Source organism: Salvelinus sp. IW2-2015, linkage group LG20 (genome assembly GCF_002910315.2).
Source record: "Salvelinus sp. IW2-2015 linkage group LG20, ASM291031v2, whole genome shotgun sequence".
Classification (NCBI taxonomy): Eukaryota; Metazoa; Chordata; class Actinopteri; order Salmoniformes; family Salmonidae; genus Salvelinus; species Salvelinus sp. IW2-2015.
Genome location: NC_036860.1, coordinates 15262269 through 15273500, shown reverse-complemented (window position 1 = coordinate 15273500; position 11232 = coordinate 15262269). Strand labels below are relative to the sequence as shown.

The 11232-nt window shown below is 42.9% G+C and overlaps 1 protein-coding gene across 1 annotated transcript in view; it reads left to right on the top strand.

Annotated features, from left to right (window-relative positions):
• Positions 1–2364: 2364 nt before the first annotated feature.
• trpm4a (transient receptor potential cation channel, subfamily M, member 4a) overlaps positions 2365–11232 on the top strand; it is a 64261-nt gene continuing 55393 nt past the window's right edge. Inside the window, 1 exon segment of the mRNA XM_070449811.1 lies at positions 2365–2750. Coding sequence (XP_070305912.1) covers positions 2679–2750 — 72 coding nt within the window. The 5' untranslated portion in view covers positions 2365–2678.

The window sequence follows — 11232 nt, the reverse complement described above, 5'->3', positions numbered from 1 at the left end:
TTCCCAATCAGAGACAACGATAGACAGCTGTCCCTGACTGAGAACCATACCCGGCCAAAACAAAGAAATACAAAAATATAGAAGAAATAACATATAAAGCCCACCCAAATCACACCCTGACCAAACCAAAATAGAGACATAAAAAGCTCTCTACGGTCAGGGCGTGACAGTAAGTAGACAATGAAAGCTCTTACAATATTCAATAATTACTTTTCTCTAAAACAGGCTATAGGCTACATGCGCACCACCACGTCAGAACAGTAGGCTAAATTAAGAAGGGGAAAGGGACCAAATTATTAGGGTGAGGCACATGGCCTACTACACAACACACACTTAGTATTACTTTCTTAGCTACAGTATACATATCTCCCTGGCATATTACATCATTATGCAGTAACATACAAGACATTTTTGAACTCATCTTGTTGTTCTGTGCTCACTTGAACAGGAAGGTGGTGTGGCGGTTCTTCTTGTGGTCCAATTTTGTCATCAAACTTGAAAGCACCATAAATCCAGAGAATGCCAGACTTTGATGACAAAAACAAATTTAAATCATGACGTCAGTGATCTTCAGGTCGAAGCTCTAGGAAGAGGCCCTAATTCCTGACTTGGAATTCCTAGTTGGATGACCGTTCAAAACATATTTTCCCAGTCAGAGCTAATTTTTTCCCCAAGTTCCCAGTTGTCTTGAACTCACTGACGTCTGAGATTTATTTCCTAGTCCCGAGTTTCCAGTTGTTTTGAAAGCAGCAGAAGTCATGTTGCATAGCCAATMTATGGAACCTTTTATGTGAATGTTTATCCTTTTAAGCTTGGAAAAGAGACCCTTAAACCCAGACTTGGACCACACACCCACTCCACTGAATAGCAGGAAGGGGAAACAAAATAGTGATTGCTTTGCAACGCTTGCAGATAGACACTGATTCCTTCCAACCCACTCATTATTGAATTTGCGATTTCCAACTTGTGTAATGTTTATGTCCAATGGACAGTGAGCACCGATACGTTTGATCTATAATTTATCTTCATATGACAACTACTGTATTGAAAAAGATTTGCCAGTAGATTGTCGACTTGATTCATGATGATGACTGCTTGTCTAGCTTGCTAGATAATATTTTTAAAGTATGATGTTGACATGATCAGTCCCATCAAAGCTTCGGTAGATATAATGTGATATGSCATTTTACCTGTGGCCAATGACTTTGAGCCTTCTTGGATGGGCACATCTAATGTAAATCTATGGCAGCACCCAAGGGGCTTGAATTTCAGAGTTCTCGCAGTAGATTTTGCAGTGACGTAGTGTCCCCCATGAGTGACAGAACACTGAGCCAATCATGGCGCTATGATATGTGACACGTATTAATTCCAAAATAACATACAAAACAGGCAAAAGCCCCAACTGCCCGGAATGACGGGTCGCCACTGCCGACTGGTTACAACAATGGCATAATCCTCTGGTTGAAATTCCACCCTCAAAACGAAGTAATTCCAAAGGTTTGACTACTTTTTTCAAATCCAGTGTAATTTCCAAGTAGATTCCACGTCACAATAAATTGACAAATGACATTGAAACAATGTTGATTCAACCAGCTTGTGCCCAGTTTGAGGCCTACTGCAATTTCAATGCTGATTCATGATTACAGTTTGCCAAATCCCTTCTAAAATCAATGAACATTGATGTGATGGTGTGAGAAAAAAGTTGTGTCCTCTCTCCAATGTAGGTCTAAGCACTACAGAACACTACAGTTTGCATATTAGTTTTCAAATATCCTATAAGCCTAACTGTTCGGGGATGGAGCTGATCTCCCCCTTTTGGTCAGATGCATACATTTAGGTTAGCTTATAATTAAATATGTGTTTAATAAATTGGCCAAATTCAAATGGCAAAGGTCTAAAAGCTTCTTCCAAATAATTCACACCTTGTAATTTATTAATGTATGATCCTGGAATCAATTTATGCCGCCTTTACATGATGGGTAGCCTAATTTCATTCAAAACTAGGCTACTTTGTCAGTAGACCTATGAGAAAACGCAATCAAACATCCCAAAATGACATGAATTGTTGCTTTTATGCTGGGTGACGTTGGCGACACACTGTTACATACTGTCCCGAGGTATATCCCAGGACTTCCCTAGAAAATTGTTGCGCCATGATTGAACACCACAAACAATGTTAAACAAAGGTTTATTTGTTTATGATTGTTGTTCCAAAGATGGAAAAACAGAATCCGCGAGGCAATGCACTCGAAACGCCCCGGAGCCCGGATACTGGCCATTCTTTCCTGCGTGCCCTCCCTTCCCAAGTAGCCTAACCCTTTGGCCTCCTCCCAATCCCCTGCTCTATATCATAGGCCCTACCATTTCTACACCGTGCCTCGAACATACTGTACATCTTCCTTGCAGGTGGGCTCGGCTATAGGTCTATCTATTCACAGCACCATCGAGCTATGTACACTTCTTGAGATAGATCCTTGTGACTGGTTGTGAGCAGAGCGCAGCGCAGCCCGAGGCAGCTACTCCAAATAGTTTTACATCGCTCTGTCTGCAGTGCACATCCAGCAGTGAACCTCAAACTTCAAAATGGGGTTTTAGCGGTTTCTGTATCGACTTCGAACCTATTCGATAATTATTTTAGCCGCTTGCTGGAGAAGAGCAGAGAGGGGATAGAGTGTGTAATGAAGAATACGGATAAAGAGCGTGAAGGAGGCAGAGGGAGAACGGAAACAAGAAAATCCGAGAAAGATCAGGTTTGGCTCATCTATTATAAACACGTGTGAGTTACTCAGCTATGACTCAATTGCGCATGTTAAAAGCCTGTGTCTTTTTGGGTAGAGCATGCCAAAATCGTGCGCGTAAATGGTACAGTAGGCTATTCACCAAGTGATTATGTGTTAAATGTTTAACTGAAATTAGCGGTATAGTGTTACTTTTATAATACAATAAAAACGTTCATACCGACAGATTACATTTCTTATCTTTGAAATGTATTATACATGTACATCAGTCTGGTTTTAGACCAGGTCATGACACTATCTCTGCTGCATCTTTAGTGATTAATGATGTGGTTCACTGTATGGATAAAATGCAACATTGTGCTGCCCTTGTCATTGATCTGTCAAAGGTTTTCGATAATGTTGATCACTCACTAGGAATTCAAAGGCTTTCCTAAGCATCATCTTAATGAACGCAGCTGCCACTTCATTAAAGCTGTTAGATGCAGTTTATCATAGCGCACTATTACTGGCAACAATTTTAGTACTCATCACTGCATTCATTTTAGTAGAAGCTCTTATCCAGAGCAATTAGGGTTACGTGTCTTGCTCAAGGACATAGACAGATTTATCACCTACGGGATTCAAACCAGCAACCTTTCGGTTACTGGCCCAACACGCTTAACCGCTAGGGTACTTACCGCCCATCCCTGAGACCAGCATTCTCTACCAGAAAGTTGTTTGGCCCTCTTTGATGTAGCGTAAAAAAAGTCCCACTGCACCTAACATCAAACTTTAGACACGAGTTACCACTTAGGGATGGCTAACTCTGGAAATTCCTTTGGTTTCTACTGAGTTTGGTAAATAAGGTTTTAGTTTTCTTGCACCTTATTTGTGGAACAATCTTCAAAATGTTCTTAAATTTGATGACCTGGTGCCTCTGGGGCAACTGATAGAAAGCTGATTGAGGACCTTATTACTGATAAATGTGTTTGTTTTATGACCGTGTTTTTCTTTCTGCTTGCATTTTGTGTTTATATTTTGATGTGTGTATTTTCTGTAATTCATGTAATTCAGGGCTCATTTGTGAAAAAGACCTTGGTCCCAGTATGACTCCCTGATAAAATAAAGGTTAACTCAAATAAAAACAAAAACATTTAGGGTTAAAATTGCAGTACCCTACTGTGGCAGCTTGACCCAAGTGGGTTTACGCAGCTATATGGAACAAGTGGATGCTCCTCAATTGTCAGAACAAACATGCAAAACAACAGACTAGTTGGAAGAGTGATATCCTATAGGAAAGTGTGCCCACTTTGAAACTTTCCAACCAGACTACCCAGCTAACAATTCTAGGGAAAGATAATATTTTTGTAATGTTACCTGTAATGTCCCCCTGATGTTTGAGTGTCCAGTTTTCCATTAGTTAGGGTAACAAAATAAAATAAAATGTAATTTGTCACATGCGCAGAATACAACAGGTGTAGACCTTACAGTGAAATGCTTACTTACAAGCCCTTAACCAACAATGCAGTTTTAAGAAAAATAAGTGTTAAAGTATTTAATAAAATAAACTGAAGGGAATTTTTTTTTATAATTAAAGAGCAACAATAAAATAACAGTAGCGAGGCTATGTACAGGGAGTACCAGTACAGAGTCAATGTGTGGGGGCACAGGTTAGTCGAGGTAATTGAGGTAATATGTACAAGGGGGTAGAGGTAAAGTGACTATGCATAGATAATAAACAGAGAGTAGCAGCATCAGTGGTGGGGGGACAATGCAAATAGTCTGGGTAGCCATTTGATTAGCTGTTCAGGAGTGTTATGGCTTGGTGGTAGAAGCTGTTAATAAGAAGCCTTTTGGACCTAGACTTGGCGCTCCGGTACCCCTTGCCATGCGGTAGCATAGAGAACAGTCTATGACTAGGGTGGCTGGAGTCTTTGGCAATTTTAAGGGCCTTCCTCTGATACCGCCTGGTATAGAGATCCTGGATGGCAGGAAGCTTGGCCCCATTGACGTACTGGGCCGTACGCACCCCCCACTGTAGTGCCTTGCGGTTGGAGGCCGAGCAGTTGTCATTCCAGGCGGTGATGTACCCAGTCAGGATGCTCTCGATGGTGCAGCTGTAGAACTTTTTGAGGATCTGAGGACCAATGACAAATATCTTCAGTCTCCTAAGGGGGAGTTTGGACCATGATTGTGTGTTTGGACCATAATAGTTCTTTGGTGATGTAGACACCAAGGAACTTGAAGCTCTCAACCTGCTCCACTACAGCCCCGTCGATGAGAATGGGGGTGTGCTCGGTCCTCCTTTTTCTGTAGTCCACAATCATCTCCTTTGTCTTGATCACTTTGAGGGAGAAGTTGTTATCCTGGCACCACACTGCCAGGTTTCTGACCTCCTCCCTATAGGCTGTATCATCGTTGTCGGTGATGCCTACCACTGTTGTGTCGTCGGCAAACTTAATGATGATGTTGGAGTCGTGCTTGGTCATGAAAGCACAACTCTCTCTCGGAGGAGGAGGAGGACCTGAGCCCTAGGACCATGCCTCAGGGCTACCTGGCCTGATGACTCCTTGCTGTCCCCTCCCCAGTCCACCTGGTCGTGCTGCTGCTCCAGTTTCAACTGTTCTGCCTGCGGCTATGGAACCCTGAGCTGTTCACCGGATGTGATATCTTGTCCCAAACCTGCTGTTTTCAACTCTCTGGAGACAGCAGAAGCGGTAGAGATACTCTGAATGATCGGCTATGAAAAGCCAACTGACATTTACTTCTAAAGGTGCTGACCTGTTGCACCCTCTACAACAACTGTGATTATTATTATTTGACCCTATTCCTCTAGATTTCTTCCTAGGTTCCGGCCTTTCTAGGGACTTTTTCCAAGCCACCATGCTTCCACACCTGCATTGTTTGCTGTTTGGGGTTTTAGGCTGGGTTTCTGTACAGAACTTTGTGACATCATCTGGGGTAAGAAGGGCTTTATTAAATAAATTWGATTGATTGATTGATTAGCGTGTACAGGAAGGGACTGAGCACGCACCCCTGAGGGGCCCCCGTGTTGAGGATCAGCGTGGCAGGTGTGTTGTTACCTACCGTCACCACCTGGGGGCGAACGTCAGGAAGTCCAGAATCCAGTTGCAGAGGGAGGTGTTTAGTTCCAGGGTCTTTAGCTTAGTGATGAGCTTTGAGGGCACTATGGTGTTGAACTCTGAGCTGTAGTCATTGAATATCATTCTCATGTAGGTGTTCCTTTTGTCCAGCTGGGAAAGGGCAGTGTGGAGTGCAATAGAGATTGCATCATCTTTGGATCTGTTGGGGTGGTATGCAAATTGGAGTGGGTCTAGGGTTTGTGGGATAATGGTGTTGATATGAGCCATGACCAGTGTTTCAAAGAATTTCATGGCTACATTTAGTCATTTAGGCAGGTTACCTTGGAATTTTTGGGCACAGGGGCTATGGTGGTCTGCTTGAAACATGTTGGTATTACAGACTCGGTCAGGGAGAGGTTGAAAATGTCAGTGAAGACACTTGCCAGTTGGTCAGCGCATGCTCGGAGTACACGTTCTGGTAATCCCTCTGCCACTGCGGCCTTGTGAATGTTGCCCTATTTAAAGGTCTTACTCACATCGGCTACAGAGAGCGTGATCACACAGTCTTCCMGAACAGCTGATGCTCTCATGCATGCTTCAGTGTTGCTTGCCTCGAAGCGAGCATAAAAGTCATTTAGCTCGTCTGGTAGGCTCATGTCACTGGGCAGCTCGCTCACGGCTGTGCTTCCCTTTGCAGTCCGTAATAGTTTGCAAATCCTGCCACACCCGACGAGTGTCGGAGCCTGTGTGGTATGATTCAATCTTAATCCTGTCTTGACGCTTTGCCTGTTTGATGGTTTGTTCTAGGGCATAGCAGGATTTCTTATAAGTGTCTAGGTTAGTGTCCCGCTCCTTGAAAGCGGCAGCTCTACCCTTTAGCTCAGTGAGGTTGTTGCCTGTAATCCATGGCTTCTGGTGGGGGTATGTACAGTTGAAGTCGGAAGTTTACATGCACATAGGTTGGAGTCATTAAAACTTGTTTTTCAACCACGCCACAAATTTCTTGTTAACAAACTATAGTTTTGGCAAGTCGGTTAGGACATCTACTTTGTGCATGACACAAGTCATTTTTCCAACAATTGTTTACAGACAGATTATTTCACTTATAATTTACTGTATCACAATTCCAGTGGGTCAGAAGTTGACATACACTAAGTTGACTGTGCCTTTAAACAGCTTGGAAAATTAACTCTACTATTATTCTGACATTTTACATTCTTAAAATAAAGTGGTGATCCTATCTGACCTATGACAGGGAATCTTTACTAGGATTAAATGTCAGGAATTGTGAAAAACTGAGTTTAAATGTATTTGGCTAAGGTGTATGTAAACTTCCGACTTCAACTGAACGTACGTTCCCTGTTGGGATGCATCAATGTACTTATTGATGAAGCCAGTGACTGATGTGGTGTACTCCTCAATGCCATCGGAAGAATCCCGTGAACATATTCCAGTTTGTGCTTGCAAAACAGTCCTATAGCTTAGTATCTGCGTCGTCTGACCAATTCCGTATTGAGTGAGTCACTGGTACTTCCCGCTTTAGTTTTCGCTTGTATGCAAGAATCAGGAGGATAGAGATATTTTCAGCTAAATGGAGGGCGAGGGAGAGCTTTGTACGCTTTTCTGTGTGTGGAGTAAAGGTGGTCTAGAGGTTTTTTCCCTCTGGTTGCACTTATACCATGCTAGTAGAATTTTGGTAAAACTGATTTCAGTTTGCCTGAATTAAAATCCCCGGCAACAAGGAGCGCCGCTTCTGGATGAACATTTTCTTGTTTGCTTATGGCCTTATACAGCTCGTTGAGTGCGGTCTTAGTGCCATTATCGGTTTATGGTGGTAAATAGACAGCTACGAATAACTCTCTTGGTAAATAGTGTGGTCTACAGCGTATCATGAGATACTCTACCTCAGGCGAGCAAAACCTTGAGACTTCCCTAATATTAGATTTCGTGCACCAGCTGTTATTTACAAATATATACAGACCACCACCCTTTGTCTTATAGGCAGCTGTTCTATCTTGCCGATGCACRGAAAACCCAGCCAGCTGTATTTTATCCATGTCGTCGTTCAGCCACGACTCGGTGAAACATAAGAGATTACAGTTTTTAATGTCCTGCTGACAGGATAGTCTTGATCGGAGCTCATCCATTTTATTATCCAATGATTGCATGTTGGCTAATAGGACTGATGGTAGAGGTGGATTACCCACTCATCGTCGGATCCTTACAAGGCACCCCGACCTACGTCCCCGATATCTCTGTCTCTTCTTCATGCAAATGATAGGGATGTGGGACTTGTTAGAATTAGGATAACATTCCCTTAATGTCAAACCAAACTTACCCAGAACATAGTAACCATGTTCTCAGAATATCCAATGTTAAAATGTTCTAGACATATTTCATGGGACATTGCAAGAACATTTATGTCCAGTTCTCTGTTGTAAACTTGTTGTAACTTAGCCTACTTGTTTGTTTTATTTATTTGGTGAATTATCAATCGTTGTGACAGTTACTTACAGACCATCTATGTAGTCTTCTGCTAGGTAAATGCCTACAGGCCTAGCCCTAGGTACAGGCCTACTGTTATGTTCTTAAACCAGATTTTGTATGACTTTATTGTATTTTTGTGTCGATGTTGAACTATTTTCTGAGTGGCAATGGCGGGAGAATGACCATCAGTGTTGTTGTAAAAACAGACCGCTCCTATGACATGCGCGTCTTAAGCCGCCAGAGCAGGCTAGTCCATCTTTCTCAGGCATGAACTGACAGGACAAGAGGGGTAGGACACACAACTCATTTAAGCTGCACAGCAGCTGGAACTGTCCGACAAACAAAGTGGTAAAAAAAACATGACTTGTAGGCTCCTCTGCCCTCTTGACATATAAAAGTATGGAAGCCTCTAACAAACTAAACTTAAGAATTAAAATAATACCATAGTCTGTCAAAAAAGATGAGGCATGATAGCCCACATGCTGGTACAGTGGTAGGATCTTAATTTGATCACTCTGTTGCCGGATAACTTTCATGCAATGCAGGAAATATACAATTTGTAGTGTATTCAAGGTTTAAAAAGGTTTAGAAAGGCTTAAAAAGGTTTTTAAAGTTTGTAAATACCACTTTGAAATGTCAGACTTGATTTTCCTTTATAATTGTTTTTATCAACCCCTACAAAAATGTCCATTAATTATAATCCACATAATATTTCACATTTCCTGTTGTGAATAATCCTGTCTCAGGATTATTTTCCTGCTGTCGGAAACTGGCTCAAATTAAGATCCTATATCTGTATGCAATATGCACAACTGCCATTGAGCCGAGAAAAATTAACAAAGGAGAGATAATTGAAGGCTGTAGAAGAGTCCGTTCAAGAGAGCAAATAGAAAGACAGTGAAAGAGAAGGTATTACACTTGTCTTGTGACACCTTTTAGCTTGTCCTCTCATTTGCCTTTCCTGTCTCCATCTCTAATGTACTCTGTTGAATAGTGGTGCTTGAGTGGACTGGCTCATTATTTGCATGGAGAGAGAGAGAGAGTGTGTGTGGACCTCGCTTTGTGCACAGGTGCATTGTCATGCTGAAACAGGAAAGGGCCTTCCTTAAACTGTTGCCACAAAGTTGGCAGCACAGAATCGTCTAGAATGTAATTGTATGCTGTAGCGTTAAGATTTCCCTTCATGGAAATAAGGGGCCTAGCCCGAACCATGAAAAACAGCCCCAGACCATTATTCCTCCTCCACCAAACTTTACAGTTGGCGCTATGCATTGGGGCAGGTAGCTTTCTCCTGGCATCCACCAAATCCAGATTCGTGCCGTCGGACTGCCAGATGGTGAAGCATGATTTATCACTCCAGAGAATGTGTTTCCACTGCTCCAGAGTTCAASGCTGGTCTGAACAATCGGAATCCACCCTTCAAGATTGTTTTGATCATGCGGACTGGGACATGTTCCGGGTAACCTCGGAGAATAATATCAACGTATACGCTGATTCGGTGAGTGAGTTTATAAGGAAGTGCATAGGAGATGTTGTATCCACTGTGACCATTAAAACCTACCCTAACCAGAAACCGTGGATGGGATGGCAGCATACACGCAAAACTGAAAGCGCGAACCACCGCATTTAACCATGGAAAGGTGATTGGGATTATGGCCGAATACAAACAGTGTAGTTATTCCCTCCGCAAGGCAATCAAACAAGTGAAATGTCAGTATAGAGACAAAGTGGAGTCACAATTCAACGGCTCAGACACAAGACGTATGTGGCAGGGTCTACAGACAATCACGGACTACAAAAAGAATACCAGCCACGTCATGGACGCTTCCAGACAAACTAAACACCTTCTTTGCCCGCTTTGAGGATAATACAGTGACACCGACGCGGCCCGCTACCAAGGACTGTGGGCTCTCCTTCTCCGTGGCCAACGTGAGTAAGACATTTAAATGTGTTAGCCCTCGCAAGGCTGCCAGCTCAGACGACATCCCTAGCTGCATCCTCAAAGCATGCGCAGACCAGCTGGCTGGTGTGTTTACGGACATATTCAATCTCGCCCTATCCCAGTCTGCTATCCCCACATGCTTCAAGATGGCCACCATTATTCCTGTACTCAAGAAGGCAAAGGTAACTGAACTAAATGACAGCGCAACAGCGCCTCTTCAAGTTCAGGAGGCTGAAGATATTTGGCTTAAGGTCACAGTTAAGGTCACAGTTATGAAATCTTAGGACACTAAAGAGACCTTTCTACTGACTCTGAAAAACACCACAAGATAGATCTCCTCCTGCTCATCTGCGTGAACATGCCTTAGTCATGCTGCAAGGAGGAATGAGGACTGCAGATGTGGCCAGGGCAATAAATTGCAATGTCCGTACTGTGAGACGCCTAAGACAGTGCTACAGTGAGACAGGATGGAAAGCTGATCATCCTCGCAGTGGCAGACCATGTGTAACAACACCTGCATCGGATCGGTACATCTGAACATCACACCTGCGGGACAGGTACAGGATAGCAACAACAACTGCCCGAGTTACAACAGGAATGCACAATCTCTCCATCAGTGCTCAGACAGTCTGCAATAGGCTGAGATTGCACTTCACTGACGAGTCGCGGTTTTGTCTCACCAGGGGTGATGGTCAGATTCGCGTTTATCGTCGAAGGAATGAGCGTTACACCGAGGCCTGTACTCTGGAGATACTGACTGTTACTTTTGATTTTGACCCCCCCTTTGTTCAGGGACACATTATTCAAATTCTGTTAGTCACATGTCTGTGGAACTTGTTCAGTTTATGTCTCAGTTGTTGAATCTTGTTATATTCCTACAAATATTTACACATGTTAAGTTTGCTGAAAATAAACGCAGTTGACAGTGAGATGACGTTTCATTTTTTGCTGAGTTTAGGTAGAGTTATTAAAGTGACTATGCATAGATAATAACAACAGAGAG